This window comes from Odontomachus brunneus, unplaced genomic scaffold, assembly GCF_010583005.1.
Source record: "Odontomachus brunneus isolate Ranch 3 - 2012 unplaced genomic scaffold, Obru_v1 Obru_scaffold_049, whole genome shotgun sequence".
Classification (NCBI taxonomy): domain Eukaryota; kingdom Metazoa; phylum Arthropoda; class Insecta; order Hymenoptera; family Formicidae; genus Odontomachus; species Odontomachus brunneus.
The window spans coordinates 1,657,404-1,681,893 of record NW_022639499.1 but is presented as its reverse complement, the minus strand read 5'-3'; the positions used below and the strand labels follow the sequence as shown (position 1 = coordinate 1,681,893).

At 37.9% G+C, this 24,490-nt stretch overlaps 2 protein-coding genes across 7 annotated transcripts in view; one reads left to right on the top strand and one right to left on the bottom strand.

Moving 5' to 3' along the window:
• Window positions 1–24,490, top strand: part of LOC116845164 — a 414,324-nt gene that overhangs the window by 178,774 nt on the left and 211,060 nt on the right. For 2 of the 3 annotated variants that reach the window (XM_032817545.1, XM_032817546.1), the window contains exon 1: window positions 6,147–6,259. The exons of the other annotated variant lie outside the window; for it this stretch is intronic. The gene's annotated coding sequence lies outside the window, so the exon portion shown is untranslated. Of the gene's footprint in view, window positions 1–6,146; window positions 6,260–24,490 lie in introns of those variants that run through there. 3 annotated transcript variants of the gene reach the window in all.
• The window catches only part of LOC116845162 (irregular chiasm C-roughest protein-like), a 323,432-nt gene that overhangs the window by 197,782 nt on the left and 101,160 nt on the right, over window positions 1–24,490 (bottom strand). For 3 of the 4 annotated variants that reach the window (XM_032817540.1, XM_032817542.1, XM_032817541.1), the window contains exon 2: window positions 3,861–3,920. The exons of the other annotated variant lie outside the window; for it this stretch is intronic. In XM_032817540.1, coding sequence (XP_032673431.1) covers window positions 3,861–3,920 — 60 coding nt within the window. The remainder of the gene's footprint in view (window positions 1–3,860; window positions 3,921–24,490) is intronic. 4 annotated transcript variants of the gene reach the window in all.

Genomic DNA, 24,490 nt, shown 5'->3' with positions numbered 1-24,490 from the left:
AGGCAACAGTTTGGCCTGTTCGAGTTGCTCCCACTTGGATATGCCGCGGTTTATCGAGCGATCCCGAGTCGAAATTTGGCTTCTACATTAACCGCGCAAATTCCCGCGAACTTGAAGGGCCAATGAAGAATCTCGAGATGTAACGCTCTCTACGCGAGCTATTACCCTACCCTTGATGATGCAAACTTCCTCGAAGTTGAAACTGCCTCGATGATACTCACTGCCGTTTTCTCAATGTTGAGTCTTAAAGGAAGACTCACTTTAGAATTATTTAATGATCAACTGTGTCTGAATATTCCCGTGTTTAATCCTTATTCGTCTTTTCAGTCAGCGATGTAATTATTTATATGACCTACTCAGAACTGTAAATAGAGTATATGAGTGAGATATATATATATATATATATATATATATATATATATATATATATATATATACATATACATGATTAAATACTAAATAATCTAACGTAAGTTACAAATGGATAAGAAAAGCAGCATATTTTTATTTTCATAATTTCTCTTTTTCTTTCGACGTTAGGAATATTATGATGATATTTCGTACTTTTGAAAGAGTTGATAGAAAAACAGCTGCAAAGGCAAAAACAACAATAACCTGTTCAATAATGCCGCCCATTCATAGTAAAGATAGATTCAAATTTTCTTTAATTAATATCTCGATTATTATTGGGAATATCGCAAAACGGCATGAGACTTTTATGTTCATCTCAATCCGTTCTGTGTCTCACAAAATTTGCGCAGGAGAATCTGAGACATCCTCTATACTGGCTGACGAGTAGTCAGTGACGAATAGTCTCATGCCGTTTTGCGATATTCCCAATATTAATCGAGATATTAATTAAAGAAAATTTGAATCTATCTCTACTATGAATGGGCGGCATTATTGAACAGGTTATTGTTGTTTTTGCCTTTGCAGCTGTTTTTCTATCAACTCTTTCAAAAGTACGAAATATCATCATAATATTCCTAACGTCGAAAGAAAAAGAGAAATTATGAAAATAAAAATATGCTGCTTTTCTTATCCATTTGTAACTTACGTTAGATTATTTAGTATTTAATCATGTATATGTATATATATATATATATATATATATATATATATATATATAGATTAATGAAACTATACGTATTATTAGCATGACGGACCATCAACGCCAGCCTAAATTTCGATTCCTTCATTCCCGGAAAGTTCGCCAAATGTCCGTTGAGAACGGGAATCTTCTGAAAAATAGATGATTTGACACACCTAGGGGGATGCATGATGTATCACTGCCCACGTCCCGTTGTTCTGCATCCTCCGTCCTGGTTTTCCGATCCATTATCCTGCCCCTGGTTACATCGTCGCACGGGACACTCACTGACACGGACCCTCGGACGTAGGTACGATTCGATCAGAGAAACACGTGTTAACTGATGCACGATGCCGAAAGGGGCCCTGATTAAGTATTTCGAGGGAGCTGGCGAAATGTTTAATCGACCAACAAGAATTTTACGTATAACATATAGACATATGCGGATCGAGACGTCAAAGACGCAAGCACGCGCCGTACGAGAGTACCAAAGCAATAAGCAAAACCGGTAAAATTGCATACTCCAGCCAGCCAGCTGCCGTCGTATGCCAATCAGTGACGCGAGAAAGCGCGACGATCCAGAATTGAGATCGGATCCGGCACGGATTACAGAACAGAGGTTGTTGGCGACGAGGCTCCGTTTTCGTCTCTTTTGAATCTACAAATCCTAACGAAATTGCCAGCGCCAAAGAACAGATAATAACAAGAGATTATGAAAGAGAAGCTTGCATTTCTGCTTATTCAGCTGTTAATCTTTATCGGATTATTTAATATTTGCTCGGCACGCAATATTCTATATTGATTGAGTCACGTGACCAGATACATCGCTCGTTGAAATTAAGAATTGGGAAAGTGTAGGTAAACTATTGAAAGATAATTAAATGTTAAACTTTTTTTTTCTAACAAGGAAACCACCCAAGTATCCGCCTCCGATTTTTATAAACTTGTAATATGTTATACTTTAGATCAAAATAACAGATACGTTTTTTTATTATGTGCCCTTTCGCAAGTTTAGGGAGTGAAATATTATTTTGAAGAAAATCAGTTTTTTTCATTCGAAGGAAATATAAAGAAAACTATAAGAGATAGAAAAAAATATTTTAAATAAAAGTTGAATGGTTTGAAAAGTATTTTATAGAATTAATTTTAATAATTATAATAAGAAGGAATGTTGGGGGAAATATTAACAAAAAAATTTTTTTTAGTAATTTCTGTACTCTTTAAACCATTGAACTTTTATTCAAAATATTTTTTTCTATCTCTAAGTAGTTTTCATTATATTCCCTTTGAATGAAAAAAACCGATTTTATTCAAAGAGGTATTTCATCACCTAAACTTGCGAAAAGACACATATAATAAAAAACATATCTGTTATTTTGATCTAAAGTACAATATATAAAGTACATATTACTAGTTCATGAAAATCGGAGGCGGACACTTGTGTGAGTTTCCTTGTAAGTTCTTTAATTTTCAACAAGACGGCGATAAATCACCATTTGTAGCATCAGGAAACAATAGTCAGTATGTGCAGGGAGAATTTCATAGTGAAAACTACCGTAACATCTTGTAACCGACGAACAGGTCGATATTCTGCAGAAATTTGTTATCCCTTCATTTCATATGCACTATTTATATTCCAGAAACTGAAATGTGCACGGAGAAAACTGTTATGCTTGCTACAACCACATTCTTTATGTTTAGAAAGGAAATTTATACGAATTCAAATTAAATACACGAGGAGAATTTTATAGTAAAAATTGCTATAGATTTTTGTGATGTAAAACAGAATTACATTCTGCAGTAATTTGTTCATTTTACTTTACTTCATCACACATACGATCGAACCAACTTTTTTTACGATAAAGTTTTATAATATTCTCGCAGAGGATAAATTCTTCTTTTGAATACATGACAATGAGCTTTTCTAAAATTTATGATCAATACGCAGAGAGAGTTTTGTAGAAAATTTTATAAAATTTTATAAAATTTTAAAGCTTACCATAAAATTGTGTAATTGCGAGGAATATATTCTACAATAATTCACTATAATTCCTTTCATTTCATATGCACACTGAGAGAAATTATTTAATAAGAAATTATTTGATAAGAAATTAACTAACGAATATTTCTGATCAAAATATCAATGAATTTTTGTATCCGATAAGAAATATCGGCTCATAAATTTTGATCTGATGAAATGTCATTATAATCGGAAATATTTGATTAAAGATCGGATATCCTGATCGGATATAGAAATTCATCGGTATCTTGATCAGAAATATCCGTTTGTTAATTTTTTAGCGGATAATTTCTCTCAATGTGCTATTTATATTTCAGGAACTGAAATATGCTATTGATGTACTTAAAACACTTTTGCTTCTAGCGAAATTCACTATATTCCTTACCAAAATAGACTTTACTAACAGTTTATTTTTGGAGTACTCAACGTGTAATAAAATTGAAAAGAATTTACAAGAACAAGAAAATTATTCTATCCGTACAATGTTGTACCCCGAGACTTTTTCCATTGATCCTTTAAATTCAACGAAATTTGTAGGATTAATCCTTTAATGACGGGAGTCGTAAATGGACGATCTGGTAATCAGATTAAATCAGCTAAACTGAATCGAAGAAATTCGGACGAAATATTAAAACAAGAAGAGCATATCGAAATTTGAAAATATTTATTATCAACTGGCGACCGCTGTCTTTTTCAAGAGCTGACGCGGAACCAGAGTTCCGACAGAGAATATCGCGTAATTTTTCTTACCTGTTCGTCTTGCAGAACGGCTTTTTCGCAGCGGGCGGTAATCGGAAGCTCACAGGTGGCCTAGAATGAGAAAAGATTTGCTTGACGTTAAAGCCGCGTGAGAAATCTGCGTTCGAGACGTTTATAAACGCGCCTATAAAGATTGCTATTACGCCTGTCACTTTCAACGGTATCGAATGTATCACCTTTTATCGGAGAATCGACAAAACGCGCGGCAATTAACGGCAGAATGCGACGATACGCGATCGGTCGAGGTTATTCTTAATCGAGCAAAAGAAAGGAAGGACCAGTCGATCATCGAATATCGCTGCGAGATAAATAGATTTTTGTGAGAGAATAACAAGTTTGTGCCAAAGAGTTTTGTCGGATTTTTAACGTACGCGGCGAATCGATCTTCCGCGCCCAACCAATCCTTGTATCCCGGAAATTTTTAATTGTTGAAGCCTGGAGCGATTTTCGAACGATTTGTGAAAATAACTTTTTTATTATATATGAAAAAAATTGATTGGTTGACCTAATTTCTGGCGGAAATTCCGATTGAAATTTAAGTTCATCGGAAATCTTCTGATAACTACAGCTGGAATTTCTCAGTTTGTTTTTTTTTTTACTAGAAATTGGTCAGTCCACTTTTTTCCGTGTACCTTTGTCCCTTAATACATCGCCGCGACAGGAGCCAATAAGCTGACACTTTGGCTTGTAGCGGGCAAATGCAAATAAACTTTTGAAAAGGTCATCCTCCTAACTGCCTTCTAAAGAGTTTATGCATATTAACGAGTATAAATAAGAATTAACCTAAAGTATCTACTAACACATAATAGTTGCTGTGTATGTGTCAAGTGTAAAGAGGTAAACTACGTGTCCCGTGTTGGCGACGCGTTAATATTCTTAATCGTGCCGGCTGACGAGAGAGACACGGATTAGAAATTCCCCGGCAGGAAATAAAAATTGACCCCAAACGTCCGCTTATTAGGATCAATGACCTTGTGCAGTAGTCCAGACTGGTGCATACGTAAGGCGTGTATTTTTAGCGAGACATCATGGTGGGAATTCGCGGGCATAGGCGTCGAGCGCGATAATTGCGCATCTGAGATTTATATGACACACATAAAGAAGTACATGCTGTCAATTCAAGTAAATGTCACTTTTTTCAAGTATTTCATAAGTTTGTGTAATTGTAATCAAAACAAAAATTCGGTTTACTTACTACATAGAGTCGGCCCAACTTTTTCCCCGATAAAGCTTTCTAATATCCTCGTAAACAGAATTAATTTTTCTGTCGAGTGCGCGATAATCAGCATTTGTAAAATTTGTGATGAGTGTATCGAGTATTTGGAGACTACCATTAAAAAATATTCTTTCTTGAAAGATGACTGTTACCTTCTTTCTGACAGGAAGAAAGCAAGTTGAACAATCGTTTTTCTTAGCATTGACATAAAGTGGCATTTTTCTGCGTTTTAATTAATTTATTATGCGCTTTAGGAAAATTTCCTTCGAGCATAATTGGATAAACAGAAAAAGTGAGGCAAGCAATATTTGCACAGAGCGATGGAAGAAAGTGTGAATGCATAGCCAGCATAAATTACTAGAAAATGTCTTAAAGAAACGTCTGCACGAAATAGAACGTCTTTAAAACCTTTTTGAATAGATTATATTGTCTGAGTGAGTTTAAGCTAATCGAGGGCTAATTTCGCGTTTTTCCACAGACAGAATCGCGTTGAATCATCCGGATGGATTTGCGGAAAATATTCAAGTGGAAGTCGCGCGCGCTGAAAAGAACGAAGCGCTAAGTCCGTCCCGAAAACAGGAACTCCCGTTATAGAGCGGGGAAGAAACTTTCAGAAAATACAACCGCGGTGTATTGCTCGACTCGCGAGATGGGTGTCGGGTGAGTTACGCGGAGAGAGACGATCCCAGCCGAAACGTTTCCCCGAGAGATCGATCGTGCGGAATCACGGAAAGAACTGCGACGCGTGAGATGCGATTCGTCCGGAGCTGCTCGATGAGTCGTCGACTGCCAATGAGTCGGGCTTTCTGCATAATAAAGCGGCGGGGACCGGTTCATTAATAACGATCGCACGGCGACGATGCGTCTCGCCCAAGTTTTCGGCCGCTCGCAGACGACGCCGGTCGATCAGGGAGGAAACTCGTTAGCTGGACGCCCGCTCTCTCCGGCAGGACCCACGCCAATGTTTTGCCCGAATATATCCGCGCTCGAGACAAGAGACTAAATCGAGACTGTCTCGCGTAGTCAAAGCACGAGCGAGTGCGAAGGCATTAGCTTTTAGCGCGTCAGACTCCTTGGATTTTTGCGCCCGACACGTGATACGCGAGTTTTGCCAAGGCAAAAGGACTAGAGACTCGTCGCGCGGACATTCTGAGAGCCAACTGAGAATCCTCTGGTCTGTATGGGTCTTCTTATTGCGCGCGACACCGTAAGGTTCTTACTGTCTATTTCGAATGCCCTGGTATTAATTTATCCCTTACCCAGGTCTGATAATATGTAATATATACAGAGATTGTATATAATATTATACTTTCCTTCTATTAAGTAACTGTTCTATATTAGTGTCGGTCCACAACTTTGCTTTAAGACGTAAACCGTAAGAAATTGACCAACTACAGTCGATTATTCTTCTCGATTATAAAGTCGACCATAGTTGGTTAATTTCTTACGGCTTACGTCTTAAAACAAGATTGTGGACAACAGCTTAGGCAACCCTTCAACAAAGAATATTTTCTTAACAATAGTCTTCATATACACTAATCACAAATTTAAAATGCTTATTATCGTGCACTTGACAGAAAAATTAATTCTGTTTATGAGGATATCACAAATCTTTATCGAGCAAAAAGTTGGGCTGGCTCAATGTAGTAAGCAAACCGAATTTTTGTTTCGATTATATTTTGTTTCGATAATACAGGGTGTCCTACCTAAACCAGGTCACCTAAATTCCATTAAAAAAAAACATCGATGATCTTAAAAACTCCGAAAAAAGACTTTGAAAAAATAATCTTTTTTGCAACATATTGGTCTCTTCATACCACCCAATTTGCATATGAAATATTTTTTGTATCACAATTAATGGAGATATTTAGGTAGCCTGGTTCAGGTGGGACACCCTGGTGTTGGGACGATTATATTTTGTTTTGATAATATATATAATATATACAGAGTATCCTGGAAATTTCTCCTTAGAAATTTTTATGGGAATGTAGAACGGATTGAAGTGAACATAAAAATGCTATACCATTTAGCGATATTCGCAATAACAGTCGAGATATTAATTAAGGAAGGTTGACGAATGATCACGCGCGATGTGGTAGATGAGCTCTATTGGCGTTGTGTGCTGTTATGTGCTTGCACATTAGGTTAAATTGAACAAAAAAGCCCTTTATCATTTTGCAAATAACCACGTAGATTATTAGATGTTAATTAATAATAATTAGATGTTAATTGAAGAAAATGCATTATTGCATATTTGTGCATTATCGCGCACAATCATGTAACAATTTTCTTTCATTAGAAAGGTAGCGTGAGTAATTTTCACTCATAGAGCTTTGCGTTCCCCCTCTAGTATTTGTTTCATCGAAATAAATACTAAAAAGCTTCATTGGAGTGAATACCACTGCTTTCAAACGAAATGTCACTTAAGGCTAGTTAACTTCTTGAACAAATTAACCAATAATTAAATCATATATGTGTTTGATTTTCCTTCAATTTAGACAGAGAGAGACATGATTTAACTATCAGTCAATTTACCACAAAATTGGAACACCCTTAAATAAGTGAAAATTACATATTTACTCTCTATCTCAGTCAGCATTTCAGATTACCACTATCTTTCAAGAATTAAAAGGATTGAAAGCCTTTCAATGCTAGTAAAAGTTACTACTTTCGCTACTAACATTCGTTAGGAATAACTACATTCTACATTCCTAGGATTAACCGTAAATATGTGACTATGTATATTTAATTTTATAACCCGTGTTACAATTATTTTCTAGCAATTCTGTCCTGTAAGAAATGGCAGTTCCTCGCTCTAGCTTTGCTTCTTGCAATAATTATTCTCTTTGCCTAAGCAATAGCAGCTTCTCGTTCTCCTTGCTTCTCACTTTTTGCTGCCTTTCACTCCTTCCCTTGGCGTATTATTCATAAAGACCTATCTTTTCCCTCTCCTCTAAGTCCTACTTTATTTTTGGTCTTATTTCTGTAGATCCTCCTGACGATCGACTCGCCGGTCGGTCTAGGATCCCACGCCACGGGCAACGACGTTTCCACTCGCGTTCACCAGCGACGGGGAATCGAGATTTCATCGGAATGAGAGCTAATCGACGGCCAGGTGCGAGCCGCGCGGCACGATCGATTTCAATAAGTTGATAACGCCGAAAAGGGGGCAATCCTATTACTCGAGACGCGAAGTGAATTACGCGATGAAAATGGAAGGTCACTCGTCGAATATGCACGCCGGCCTAACTTCGACAGAGACCTAACATTTACCGGGGGCCAAAAGGTCATCAGTCTTTCTAATCGTCTGCATTGTGTTCGGATATTGCGTTTGGACACGCGTACACACATTGTATCCTGATTATTCGGTTAATCTGTCATTTTGACAGCTTTGACGTATCATATCATATCGTATCGTACGATTATTACGGCCGGACACATGGCGAACACGACCGTATAAAGACCAGTAAGCGATTTTAAATTGTACTAATAATTTAATAATTCAACGCGGCGAACGTGTCGGGGATTCTCGAGCCCAGTGCGAGACTTATCGATGCGAGACTTCGTCTCGTGCGCGTTTATTTGCGACGCGAACCGCTTTTATCAAGAGTCCGCGGTTAGCTTCGCCGCGCTCTTTACTCGCGCGCTATTATTGCGAAATTATCGCACGGCAGGCTTCTTTTTGGTCCTCGCGATCGGGAGGTGCTCTGGCGTTGTCGTGCGAAAAAAAAAAAAGTAACGTATCGGGTTACGTTAACGTATCGTAAACGTTTTCCAGCGCAAATGAGGTGTTCTCGAGGCAACGAGAACTTTCTCTCTCTTTCTCTCTTACTCTCCGCGCTGGGCTGATGTACGAGAATGCTGAACTATTCCGCCATTTCGATAGGTTGTTGGCAGAAATCCGAGCGGGTCTCATCATTAAGTAAGAATCCATTACCGCGTTAGTGGCACGTCAATAACGGCAGAGACGGCAGAGGCCGCGCTAAATTATTCCTACAACATCAAGGTGAACGAACACGGCGAGTCCTTTCCGCGACCTACCGTCGCATTATTAAAAAGGACGTTACACAGCCAATTCAAGGATGTAATTATCGTGTAAGGACGTGCGTCCTTTATTTTCCCGCGCTTCTTTTTCCCGCTCCCGAAACCGATGTCTCCCTCTCGTTCGAGAAGATGAGAGTGTGGACCTAAGAGGAAGAAGGAGAGAGAGAAAAAGAGAGGAGGAGGAAGGGAGAAAGAGGTGATTATATCGATTATATCGATTTCGAATCCTATTTTTGCTCTCATCTTCTATTCTCAGTCGTCACAGCAGCTACATATGCGATGCACACTGTCGCGTATTGCGTATCGACCAATCGTTATGATTCATGGTAGAAAATTTCTTTGAATCCAATCTGATTTCTCAAAACTAATCATGGACTCCGATAAGAAATATAATGTTTCAAAAACGCGATTCAAAGTGGGGAACGCACAAAGATTCTCCAGTATTATTTTCCGATTTTCATTTTGCCTTAGAATTGCGCAGATTATATGTTGACTTTCCGAATAATTTCATTGCTTAATAAAATATTCAAATTGTTTTGAAAATACTTTACTTTTTATTCCATTCTCAATGCAACAGTTGATATTAGAATGGGAAAGAGATTTCTCTCTCGCTTTCTCTCTCTCTCTCTCTCTCTCTCTCTCTCTCTCTCTCTCTCTCTCTCTGTTTGATATTATAAAAATACACCAATGATTCCCCGCACAGAAACATTATTCGGGATCCAATTGAGATTCATTCTGATTCTCCGAAATAATTATAGACTGATTAAAAATATAATGCAATTCAAAGTGGAATTCATAGTTTTTCCAATGTTATTTTCAGTTTCCATTTTGCATTAGAACTGAACAAAAAATAAATTTATTTTTCAAATGACTTCATTATTCAGTAATATTCAGAATGTTTTAAGGATAGATTTTTTTATTCTACTGAATATACAAGAGTTGGTGCGAAAATACCGATAGAAATAAGCGCGAAATTTTCCATATTACTTCTATTTTCTCTCTCTAATTCCAGGTAGAGAATCCATGTTTGGGACAAAAATGAAGTTCTCAATTGGTGTCGCAATGTGGGATAACCAATTCTGAGAAAAAATTTGGACATTACAATCGGAATTTGCGCTGTATTCGGGAAAATTTTTGGAAATTTCTTTGCGGGACCGACTGAACGAAAAAATAACCCGAATTGTCAGAGTCATCTGCGGAACAAGAATGGAATTCCCAAATGGTATCGTTGGGGGGTGAATAGACAGCTTTGGCGTAAATTTGAGCGTTCCAACCGGAATCTACGCTGTATCTGTGAAAATTTTTGGAAATCTTTTTGCAGGGCCGATTAAACGAAAAAAATCCGAGTTTTCGTGCTACTTCTGTTTTAATTCTGAACAGAGAATCTATATTTAGAGTAGGAATGATATATATAGATCACCGCTTTTGGGACTTTGAATATTCAAATTTTGGGTAACCGAAATGTAAGTCGGAGTCGAAATCCGCACGGAAAAAAAGATACGGACTAAACATAATTTTCTGTGTTAACCACTTTTTCTTTGCTGCAGGAGCCAATTTCCTTGCTAAGATAACGAGAAAATCTGCTCCTGCAACAAAAAAGTAGCTAAAGCAGTAAATTATGTTTAGTTGTCCATCTGTAGCAAACTTCCTGCGTTAGCCACTTGTCTTGCTATACGAACAGATTTTCTTGTTATCATAGCAACACGAAGAAAAATAATTTGCTGGCCTAGCAAATTTTCTGCTGGTCCAGCAAAATCTTTTCGTTGTTATATGGACAGCAAAAAGATTTGCTAAGAGTACTAATTACTCTAATACTCTAATTTCAGCATTGTTTGCTGAATATAATTTGCTGAATCTACAAATTATTTTGCTATAAGAACCATGATGGATTTATATAAGCAATTGCAGTTTTGCTGCGATAGCAAATAAATTTGCTAAGTATACATTATTTTGCATCAATAGCAAATTAACATGTAACAAATACACTCAACAAATTTTTTCTATCCTGGCAACGAAACTACTTCTGCTCCGATAACAAGTAATTTGTAAAATTAGTTACGTCAACTAAATTTTTTTGATGTCACTACGAATATGCAGTAGCAACGACGATTTTGCTAAAAGAGCAAAATTATTTTTCTCCGTGAAGGAAATAGATTTCTACAGCAAAGAAAAAGTAGCTAACACAGCGAATTATGTTTAACTGTCCATATATATAGCAGCAAATCCTTTCTTTCCGTATGGGACAAATCTTGGGAAAGGAAGGTATGACTTTTAGGCGATTTGAGGATCGTTAGGTGAACGCAAATTTCCTATTTTTTCCTTCGTATTTTTTCCCGTAGAATTCAAAAATCGACCTTAAAATTACGCCAAGTAAAGGAAAAAATAGTTATATATATTTAAACGTTGATTTTTCCTAAAAATCATGCATTTTCCAACACTGCTATCTTAAATATCTTTGACTTTTTTAAAAGTGCTAAATCTCACGTTGCATAAGAGACTTATTTTCTCAAAACTTGATAATGATATAAGAATATACTTTAAGCAGCAGAGAAAATGCAGCAGTCAATTAAAAAAATATTAACTATCAAAATAGTACAAAAATGATTTTGTAGTCCAGCTTTTTCAGGATTATATAGGACATTAATAAACAAAAGCATATAAGGAGCCTCTTCTCGAGCTTTATATAGCTTTCGCCGCTCAAATCGATTCGCTTAAGGCAGAGCTCGGAATTAGTTGCCCATTTCAGCCGATTGACTGTTGCTTTTTCTCTGCTGCTTAGAGTATATTCTCATATCATTATCAAGTTTTGAGAAAATAAGTCTCCTATGTAACCTTTAGTACCTCTAAAAAGGTCAAAGGTATTTAAGATGGCAGTGTTGGAAAATGCATGATTTTCAGGGAAAATCAACGTTTAAATGTCTATAACTATTTTTCCTTTTACTTGGCGTAATTTTAAGGTCGATTTTGTAATTCTACGGGAAAAAATACGAAGGAAAAAGTAGGAAATTTGCGTTCATCTAGCGGTTTCCAAATCGCCTAAAAGTCATACCCTCCTTTTTAGGTGGATATCGCGATCCAACCTGGTGGCGCGCGGTCCGCACGAGAAACGCGAAAATCCGCGGCGCAATGGATCCGTATCTCGCAAAATATTGAGAAGGGATGATCGTTGGGATCCTCCCGCGCCTTCCCCCTTTGTCATCGAATATTCGCCGTCCTTCGAATTCGGAATGATATACAGTTATATACTCGCGGCCTTCCCCTGTCGTCCTCGCCACCGTGTTTCTTTCTGCAAAGGGGTTAAGCAAACCGTCGCTCGTCCACCGTTTTCGAGGCGCGCGTGCTGTGCGAAAAAGTTCGGGGGTGGATTTTCTCTATCTTTCTCTCTCTTTCTCTCAAGGGGAGGGGCCATTTTCGGAAAACCTCGTCCGGGGATAAGGCTGGAAGTACCCAATTACCGCGGAACACAATACCTGGAAATTTTTGCGAAGAAATTCCGGGCCGGCGGAGTAACTCGTTTCGAAGGCATCGCTTTCGAACGACGTCGAAAGTATCGATTCCCAACGGCTGTTCTGCGATTCTCCCTCCTTCTCTCCCTCTCTCTCTCTCTCTCTCTCTCTCTCTCTCTCTCTCTCTCTCTCTCTCTCTCTCTTTCTCTCTCTGTCTTATTGGCCGCGTTTTCCGCGCTCGATCGTTGCGCCTGCACCCGCTCGAAACGGCCGGCGCTTTTATCTTACTTCGCCGAGGAGAATAATGTTTCGCCGTAGCGCACTGAAACAAGTCCTACCGCGTGCCACCCACCGACTCTCTCTCTCTCTCTCTCTCTCTCTCTCTCTCTCTCCCGCCATTCTCTCTCCAGAAGCTACTTTAAATTAGAACTGCACGAGCGGGCGGGGCGGAGAGGGGTGGTAAATGAAGAGGACACCGCCGTGCGCCCGTCTTACCGTCGCGAGCGAGTGACGCGCCGTCAGCCGTTGAAATTGTCGCGGTTTGACGGCGCGCGAGTTTATATAAACGGCCGGGGCGGAAATTTCATTGGGAACGAGAACGCGCCGCGCGGAAAACGGAAATCGATGCAAAATTGCAGCTGTCGATAAACGGGGCGCGAATATAAACTGTACTTTCCAGCGAAAGAATCGGGACCGAATACAACTGAACCGGTGCGCGCTCGGATTTCCCGACGCGCGATGGCCACGCGAAAACGATCTTTATAGCCGTATCACACTAGCAACTCGCGACTGCGGCTGCGGCTATGTCTCTTGACTAGTCAGAAAGAAGCTACTACCGCTTTTCTCATTGGTCAAGAGACATAATCGCAGCCACAGTCGCGAGTATGGACCCCGCATACAGTCAGAAAAGAGAAGCCAATATATACAGCCCTTCTGTTCTCTGTCTCTTTCTGCACAGACAAAGTGTGCAATAAGATTTATGTAAGACGTTTACTTGCCAGTCTAGTCGGGGTGCTATTGCGTTCTACACTGAGAGAAAAAAATAGTTGGAATAACTATAATCTCATTATATTTTATAGTTCGTTTTGGTCTCAAACATATATTTATAGCTCATCTAAACATATAAAGATATAGCAGAATTAAAATAGATTTATAGTCACCATCTTATTACTCTATGTATATAGTAAAGCATGCTTTGGGAGTTACATTTACCTATATTTTCCAAATATTCCAATTGTATTGACTATATAAAATAGTTAATTTCTCTTACCATTCAATATTTGCAACTTTACTATATTTTTTATTTCAAATGATTATAATTCTTGGTAAAAGTTTTAGATGGGTCAGTTATACTATGCTTATATTGTAAATATTACAAACATTATACTGAAATTTACTATAAAAATAATACTCCTAACTATAATCTTTGTACTATGCCATTATAGTTCCAAGTATCATACATTTTTCCCTCAATGTATATTATGGAAACGAGAAATGGATGCACGTGCGACAAAAAAGTAACAAAACAGGAAGAAAACTATACCCTCCCCAAGTAAAAACATCTCAGGGAAAAACTGATTATTGGCCAGTAACTAGATAGTTTTTACTGGCTAGAATTAATTAGACAGTTACTGTTTTGAAACTGGCAGAAAATACTGGCTACTTTTTCATGGCCAATTACTAGTCAGAAACTAAACTTGAAAAAATAGTAAATAAATACTGGACAGTCCAGTAAATTTTGTCCATTAAAACTCTGAAAATATTGTTCAGTATTTTTGGGCCAGTTATTTGAAACTATTAAAAAAAAATTGTAAGAAAATGCTGTGCATTTTCTGTCCAGCAAAAAATCAAAAATTACTGACGAATTTTTTTGAGATAGTTCCTGGCCAAAATAAAATATTATATTAAAGATGAAAAAAATTTTTTAAATGAAAATTATAAAAATTTTATTTTAATAAAATTATTGTTTCGATACATATATAGTTAAATTATTTATAACTATTAATAAACTGAAAAAAAATAGATACTGATCAGAAACCAATAAAAAAATGCTTATAAAATAGTAAAAAACTATACAGAAACTAGTAAAAAACTGCTTAGAAACTGCTCATAAATAGATACTGATCAAAATCTAGTTAAAAACTGATCTGAAACTGTCTAGTTCAACTATCCAGTTTTTGACGAAGTGAGCGTCGACCAAACCAGTCAGTTTCTAGCTAAGAAAATTGGCTAAAAACTAGCTAGTTATCAAAAATTCCTGGACAGTTACTGGTCAGAAACTAGATAAATTTCTAGTCGGATCTATTCTCGCTCTCTTTCCAGATGTTGGCTTTACTCTATTAGACGACAGAACATAAGGCATTCGGAGTCCATGTATACTATGTCCATGTCGCGAGTCGTTAGTGTGATACGGCTATTACGCCAATCGCGCGCGAGTTCCGTCGCCGCGGCAGACACACAAGAGAGACGTTCCGTGCGCCGCCCTCGCGCGCGTGACCTTTAGAAACTCGTCCGTTGCGATAATCGGTATCGGTACCTTCTTCTTCTTCTTCTCTTTCCTGCTCCTCCTCCTCCCCTTCCTGCTTCTCCTCTGCTTCTCCTTCTCTTTTTCCTCCCTCTCCATCTCTGTGCTGGAGAGACATCTCCCGCGAGCTCTTCAACTTCCGCGCGTCGCGAATTAATAACTTCTGGCGTATTTTATACGAGAATTCCAACCCTCCGCGCGAGGGATCGCGGATCATCCGCGGCGCGGATAATGATGCGTCTCGTTAGTGATATATTTTATCTTCTTAGCGAAAATTCCCTCCCGAATGTAATATCCCGCACGAGAAATTTCGCAAGATCTTGCCAAATACAGCGCGGATTCTGGGCGATTAAAATGCCTAGAATTGTTCCAGGATTGATTAAGCTACTATACGAGATTGCAAATTCCATTCTTATCTCAAACATGGATCCTCTGCCCAGAATCGAAACGAAAATAATATGGAAATTTTCGGATATTTTCTCCAATTTACGTGACGTTGGTATCGAACTGATACTTTTATGGTGTGTCAATTATTGAACATTCAGAATAAAACAGAATAAAAAAGCAGAAGAATAAAATATTACTGGAGCACTGAGTGAAAAATATTTTCACGGAATGAGAAATTTCTATACGGAATTGAATTTTATTGTGACGCGACACAGTTCTCCCAGATGCAGCACAGAATCCGATTGGAATGGCCAAATTTGTCGTCCCAGGATGGTTATGCTGCTACACGCAAAAAAATGACTTTTAATATCAAATATATATATATATATATATATATATATATATATATATATATATATATATAAATATATATTAAACCGCGGTAGCTGATTCAAACTTAGTCAAGAGGCTAATCGTTTAGCTGTCACTGCTAAGAATTGGCTATGACAGCTAAAATGCATTTGCTATGAAATACAAATATATTAGGTCACATTATTTCAAATAGCTAAGAAAATGGCAATTATTTCTAAATTTCTTATCGTATGCATATATTAAAGAAGTTTGCCGCACAGCTACAATCATTTGCTACAGTCATTTGTTTCTACACAGAGAAAACGATTTGGTTGAATCAAATAAACGCTTCTTTGGAAAAGTCCAAACGAATTTTTGGATTAATCGAAGAAAATTTTGTTTGAAGCAACAAAAATATTTATTTGCGGCTTAGTTCCGAAGAAATATTTTTGTTGTGTCAACCAAATAATTCGTTTGGACTATCCCAAAGAAACATTTATTTGATTCATTAAATCATTCTCTCTAACAGCTAATATTTCTCGCTGTAGCGCCTAAGTTTAAACAGCAAATAAATTTAGCTTCAGTACTATCGATATTAGCTGTCCCTATTTCAGTGACACATCTTACCTGCCACAGCTATATTTTAGCTCTGAAAGCTAGTTCTTTTTTTATGTGTACGATGCTAATTGGTAACCCTATTCTTATCCTAGATACACAGTTTTTGTCAATAATCGAAATAGAAATAATTTGAAAACTCGCGCTTGTTTTTCAGTCGGTGACGTTGGTATGTTTTTATGGTATCAAGCGGAGAATCCCACTCTTATATCTACTATTGCACATTCAGTAGAATAAAAAAAAGCAAAAGTATTTTGAAAATACTGCGTATTTCGCTGAATAATGAAATTACGCGGAAAGTCAACGTATGTTTTATTCAGTTGTAATGTAAAATAGAGGCCGGCAAAAATATGGGGAGAACTCTGGACATTTCTCACTTTGAATAGCATGGAATCTTACACTTCTAATCGAAACCCGCAATTATTTCGGGAAACGATAAGCCTGAGTGTCAGATCCTAAGGAAGTTTCTGTGCGAGTTGATGTATTTTTATGATATCAAAAATAGAAAATCCCGTTTTTATTGTCAATTGCTGCATACGCAATAGAATGAGAAATTATAACAATAAAATATTTTTGAAAAATATATTTTACTGAACAATGAAATTCTGACTCGATGTGATTTCAGAGTCACAAATCTATTTTGAGAGAGCATAAAATAAGAAAAATAAAATTTTACTTTATATGTGTTGAACACTTTAGTTTTAAACATCTTATGCACATGACAAATTTTTTAAACATGAGAAATTAATTTAGACAATAGAGAGTTAAAAATATTATATTCTCCTACCAGATGGTAATAAAAATGTTTTTTTTTTTTCAAGATGCTTAAACATATGTACAGCTTAATGATATATTTTTTCAGAATTTTTAAATCAAAATTGTGGTTCAGAGAAACCAAAAGCTCAAAGTTGTTCCGAGGTATAGCAATCTCCTTATGTTTTATTCAGTTCCACTTTAAAATGAAGACCAAGAATATCGCGGAGACCTTGATTTTTCCTACTTGGAGTCGTATGACTCGCTGAGACACGACTGTTACCCCGCGGAGACTGTTACCCGCGACTATTTTGAGAAATAATCGGGCAGGATCTCGATTAGGTCCCAGGAAACTTTCTATGCGGGATACCGTATTATACAGCCGCGGTAACAACTATCCGGGCATATCGCTATCGCGGGCGCTTAAATGATGAAAAAGCGGAAGCTGCGAAATCGCCGGACGGAAAATGCATCTCGCGTGTATTCATTTTTTGTTTTGTTTTGTTCCTCCCCCCTACCCCCTCCCTCCCTCTCTCCCTCCCTCCCTCTGCCGCTTTTTTGTTCGCTGCCCACATCCAAACGGCGTTATGTGTCCTCGGCGGATTCCAAAAGGGAATTACGGCCTGGTCGCGACAGTCGGGACTACATTTTACGTGATAACTCGATTATGTTTCATGGCTGGCGCGCTGTTCACGCACCGCTCGCGCGGTACGCCAACCGGATGTATATCCAGAGGCGGTATGTACGCGCGCACGCTTTTATTGCGCGACATCTTTCCGTCAACGTCACCGTTCGTTACCGCGAACGACGGCGCATTTCCGCGCAGGGAGCGCGCGTCCTCCTGCGCGACGTTAAACCTTATCTACATAAAGTCCTATCTATATAAGACGCAGGTCGCAGGTCGCAAATGGTCACCTCTGACGCTTCTGATTGGCTATCGCGATAAGCTTCCGACCTGCGACCTGCGTCCTGCGTCTTATGTAGATGGGGCTTTAGACGCAGGTCGCAGGTCGCAAACTTGTCACGACAGGCAATCAGTCAGTGGTCACCTCTGACGCTTCTGATTGGCTATCACGACAAGCTTAGCAAATTTTTTGCTGGTCTAGCAAAACCTTTTCGTTATTGTATAGATAGCAAAAAGACTTGCTAAGAGTCACTAATCACTATTTGTTGGATATAATTTGCTGAATCTACAAATTATTTTGCTATTGGAATCATAGATAGATAGATTTATACAAGCAGTTGCAGTTTTGCTTCGATAGCAAATAAAGGAGGGTATAACTTCTAGCCGATTTGGGGACCGATAGGTGAACGCAAATTTTCTATTTTTTCCTTCGTATTTTTCCCGTAGAATTAAAAAATCGACCTTAAAATTACGTCAAGTAAAGGGAAAAATAGTTATAGACATTTAAACGTTGATTTTCCCTGAAAATCATGCTTTTTGCAACACTGCTATCTTAAATACCTTTGACCTTTTTAGAGGTGCTAAAATAAAATTTAAAAAAGTAGAAAAAAATAAAAGAAGAAAAAAGAAAAAGTACAAAAAATATAAAAAAAAAGATAAAAATGATGGGACCGGTTCTCCCTCACATCCATGTTCGTGGTCCTGCTTCCGGTAGAGAAGGGAGATATTTTATTTGTGTATAATACCGCTAATTGAATATAAATGGTATCGGTGGTATAAGTAAAAGTTGATAAAAGCAAATCAGGTGCTCAAGACTCGTTAGAATTCACTCGGTTCACAATCATCAGTGGGCTGCCGATGTTTTTGTGATATAATTTTATGATGACATTGAATTTCAAAAAGTAAAAGAATAAATAAAACATCAGAATTTTTCATTTACTAATGCCTTTATAATCCTGAAAACGCTAGATTACAAAATCACGTATTTTGAACGTTAATATATTTTTAATTGACTGCTGCTTTTTCTCTGCTGCTTAGAGTATATTCTCATATCATTATTAAGTTTTGAGAAAACAAGTTTCCTATGTAACGTGAGATTTAGCACCTCTAAAAAGGTCAAAGGTATTTAAGATGGCAGTGTTAGAAAATGCATGATTTTCAGAGAAAATCAACGTTTAAATGTCTATAACTATTTTTCCCTTTACTTGGCGTAATTTTAAGGTCGATTTTTTAATTCTACGGGAAAAATACAAAGGAAAAAATAGGAAGTTTGCGTTCACCTAGCGGTCCCCAAATCGCCTAAAAGTCATACCCTCCTTTGCTAATGATTATTTTGCATCAAGTTGCACGGAGAAAAATAATTTGCTGGTCTAGCAAAATCTTTTCGTTATTATACAGACAGCAAAAAGACTTGCTAAGACTACTAATCACTATTTGTTGGATATAATTTGCTGAATCTACAAATTATTTTGCTATAAGAACTATGATAGATTTATATAAGCAGTTGCAATTTTGCTTCGATAGCAAATAAATTTACTAATGATACATTATTTTGCATCAATAGCAAACTAACGTGATTCTTAGGACAAATATACTCAACAAATTTTTTCTATCCTGGCAACGAAACTACTTCAGCTCTGATAACGAGTAATTTGTAAAATTAGTTACGTCAACTAAATTTTTTTGACGTCACTATGAATATGCAGTAGCAATGACGATTTTGCTAAAAGAGCAAAATTATTTTTCTCCGTGCGAGGCTTTAAGCTTGATCTACAAGTGTTCTTTGCTTCCTGCTTCTTTCTCTCTATCTCTTTCTGACTCAAACCTTAAGCTTTAAGCCAGAAAAAGACAGAAGACAAGAAGCAGAACACAAAGAGCATATTGTAGATCAGGCTTTAACCTCGACATCGCGCCGCGAACAGAGGAAGGATCCTCGACCCTCCTGCGATCGCGGGAAGAATCGCGTGTCCGCAGAATCGCGGCAAAATAACGGGCCCGCGAATTCTCGCCGGGCGTGCGAAGCGCGCGCGTTGCGCCGCGCTCAGGGCGCGATTCGCAATTAGATCGGCGCAATTACGTCGCCGCACGTCGGGCGGCCGCTAGCGTAAATAATACCACGTCATTATTTACACCGGAGTTCTACTCGCACGCATCGCTCTCGCTGCTCGCCGCCTCGCGCATAATATTACCCGCCACTTTGTGCGCAGTCGACGCCGCTGCTCGCGTGCGTGTCCGCTAAACGACACGCTGAAACTTTCGGACCGTCCATCTCCCGAACGACCACGGGAATGATATCGAGACTTTATATTCTTAATCTGCTCGCTCGTCCTAAGCTCCAAATCGATGCACCGTTCGCCGGAGACATTCAAAGTTTTACAGTTCCACTCGCACACCCCAAAAGGGGCGAAAGTTGGTCGCGGTTCTTCACCAAAGGTTACATTCAGATTTCCGCATTATACCGCGCGTTACATATCGCTCTGAGCAAATTTTGCTCATTCTTTTAGCGTTTCCTCCGTATTTCTATCCGCGCGTAGAAAGTGCTTTGAGATCTACTTGCGATCCAGCCCGATTTCCCACGATAATCTTTAGGTTCTAGATGGGAAATCTATGCAGGTGCTGATCAGAAGTGTAATGTTTCAAACATAAGAATCTAACAAGTAAACCTACTCAAAAGGTACTCTCCGATTTCTTTCTAATTTGGCACAAATGTAGAAGTACAAAAAATATTTAGGTCATAGTTTTTCATTTTGGTCCACTTTAAGTTTCACGGGCAGCTTATAGCTTTTTAATGTACTCACTCTTATCATCAAGTACAACCAAAAATGCATATAAGAGAAATGGCTTGTGCCTCAGCTATGCTGATTTTGTTAAAATTTTAATTAAAATTGTCGGATTTCAGTTTGAAAGAGATTCGAACCATTTTTGACTAATTTAGCATAAATTTAAAATATTTCGGTTGAAATCTCGGTTAAAGAAATTTAGAATGGTTCGTGTTTCAGCTATGTCGATTTTGTTAAAATTATTTAACTATATCTTGTATTTAATTTTATTTCTTTTGCATCTTTGTTGCATCTGTTGATGGTAGAAGTGAAAACATTAAAAAACTATAAACTGCCCGTGAAACTCAAAGTGGGCCAAAATGAAAAAAATATGACCTAAATATTTTTTGTTACATTTGTGCCAAATTAGAAAGAAATCGGACTGTAACTTTTAGGTAGGTTTACTTTTGGATAGGTTTACTTGTAAGTGAGTGAACCTTTATTACCAGAAACAATATATCATACACTTGCAAGAAATCTCATTCTAGCCAGTAACACATCGCTTAATTTTATTCAGCCACGATGGAAAATAACAGATGCAAAATTTCGAAAAGTTCAAAAATTTATTTTGCTATTACCAAATCAGTTTTTCCTATACTGATGTGTGATTTTCAGAAACTCATGTGAAATTTAACATTTCATGTGTCCCAAATCATCCACTCTCATTTATGTGTAAATTTAACACAAAACAAATGTAGTAAAAAGTAATACGCATAATGTGTAAAAAATTAACACAAAAATTTAACACTTATATACCGTCAGGAATCACAGTTTGTGTTAAACTGACATATATATATAATGTTAAATTAATTAAAATAAAACGTTACTTTAACATTTGAAAGAAGTATTAATCTACGGTTTTTATGAAATAAAAATGTTAAATTAAATATTAAATTAAATGTTAAATTAATATAATCTATATCTGACATATTAAATATGTCAATTTAATACAATCTGTGATTCCTAACGATATCCAAATGTTAAATTCTTGTGTTAATTTTTTCCACATTATTACTTTTTAACACATTTATGTTAAATTTACACATAAAGAAGAGTGGATGATTTGGGACACATGAAATGTATTAAATTTAATCAGTTTTTACAGTGTATTTCTTAACTGTGATATTGTTCTGATTTTAATGAAAGGGAAAAGAATTTATGTCCTGAATCATTTATTTATGAACCATTTCGCGATTTTGTGCCCACTATTGCTCTCAAGATAAATACTAAAAAACGCACACGAGCAGCAAACTCCAGGGAACATATAGCCCCGGTCCTTCCTATGTACATCTGTCTATCTGGTTTGTATCTTTCTTTCCCCTCCCCCCCCTTTCTCTCTCTCTCTCTCTCTCTCTCTTTCTCTTTCTCTGTTAATCCGTCGACAGTGTGTTCACGTCGGCGGATCAACGTTGTTGAACCCCGTTAAAAAGGCCGGCCGCAGCGACATGTTAAAAAGTGTCAGCGGTTCCGGACGGCGGCGACGGCGGCGGTGGTGGTGGTGATGGTGGCGGCCAGCGCGAGTTTTAATCCAATTAACCGCGCCTTCCCCGCGAAGAACGAACTTTTCGCGACGTGTTAGCGACGCACGCTAATAGCATTACCGGCAGACGTACGCGAAATTTGCAGGTCGCCGGCGACTCGGTTACTTTAATTTTCCCGGCACGTACGGGAAGGACAGAGGGATGAAATTATGGGGTGGAAATATATATCGCGCGCGCACGTCCACGGAGATCCGTCCCGCCGTCGATCGGTTTTGCTCCCTTTTCGAGGAGCGGGATAAAGGAATGCATTATTATAGGACGATTCCCTCTCGCTTCGCTTATCGCCCCGCGCGTGTTTCTCATTTTTTCGCTTCTTTCGAGGAGCCCCGACGAATAAATCCGCGGCGCCGTCTTATATCTTCTGATTGAGAGAGACTCGAATTAAATACCACTAACGCTTCGGAATCTAAAAATGGGCGTTTCCACAAATGGATACTTCCAATTCTGTCGTGATAAGGCGCGAAATATCTCGGCAGAAATTTAGTTGAACTGATTAGGACTCACACGTTTACGCTGGTTTTCAATCCTTATCGGAATAACCTTAGATGAAACAAGAGTTGGTAGCAATTTTGTTATCGTTTTATCAAGACTGCGACCTCTATGAGTGGAGTCCAAGTGTACTTATGTTTATCACATATAATGATGAAATAGAAAAAAAATCAATTAATCATCTTAATCATAATAAACGAAAATTTGTTCAAAATAACATGTGCAAAACGTGCAAAACGTAATATGAAAATCTGTGAAGTGTAACTTCTAGCTAATTTATTGCTGCATTAATATAATGAAAAATTTATTGCACACACATGATATAAATTCACTGATTAATTCAGTACAATATATTTCTTCGTGAATGTAATAAAAAAAATGGTAAATTATCGTCATCGGCTTCTGTCACATCTGGAACAATTCGAACCGTATATTCGACTTTTATAGTCATCATCGCGCGAGACAATCGATGATGGAAACTTTAGAATTTTTTAAATCACATTTATGAGGAAAATATGTTGTGTTAAATTGATCACTTAAATTTACATCACACAATAAATTTTTTACTACACCGATGCAGCTACAGAAATTTACTAAAAGTCTCATTCAGATTTTTATATCACATTTTGTATGACGTATTTCCAGGCAGACAGGTGTGTGTAATTTTTTTGGCAGCAAATTTCTAATTGATTAGTTGCGTCATTAATGGACGCTCCGCATGGCATTTATATTTATCACATAAAGCGATGAAAAATATCAAAATTTGCTTAAAACGATATCTCGTGCAATATGAAACTGTGAGTGCAACTTTTTGGTAAATTTGTTGCTGTATCAATAATAACGGAAAATTCTCGTTCGATGCGCGAAATTTGATGATTAATTCACCATATCTGCTTCATAAACGCAGTCAGAAGAATTGCGAACTTTCCGTCGCCGATTGTCTCACGTCGTGACGATCGTGAAAGTCTCTCTGAGCCGTGCCGAGCAAATTTCGATGACTTTTTCTCATATCTCCTTCGTACCTCCATCTCGTCGTTCCGTGTGATGCATATAAGTGCCATATAAAGGGACGCTCATAAGGGACGCAGCCTTGACAAATCGACTAGTAAAGTTGCCGGCAAATTTACATACACCTGTCCTGTCCAGGATCGCGCGCGAGCGAAACAGATTTATCACAGATTTGTCGCGAATTTATCGTAAATTTATCGCAGCGCGCCGCGGCGCTAAAAGCTGTCGCGGGATGACGTTCCCGGTGAATATTTTCTTTTGTCATTGTGTCCGAATCACAGCAATAATAACGATAAGAGTCATTACATCACGAAGCGAGTAAGCGCCGTATGCCGACTCGGACGCAGAAAAATTACCTGTCGCGATCGAACTCTGTGATTCTTCACTTCGGGGCTTGTCTCATCTGCGCGCGCGAACGCGTCCGCGCGACTACAGGAAGGAAAAGAGAGAGAGGGGAGAGGAAGAGAGAGAGAGAGAGAGAGAGAGAGAGAGAGAGAGAGAGAGAGAGAGAGAGAGAGAGAGAG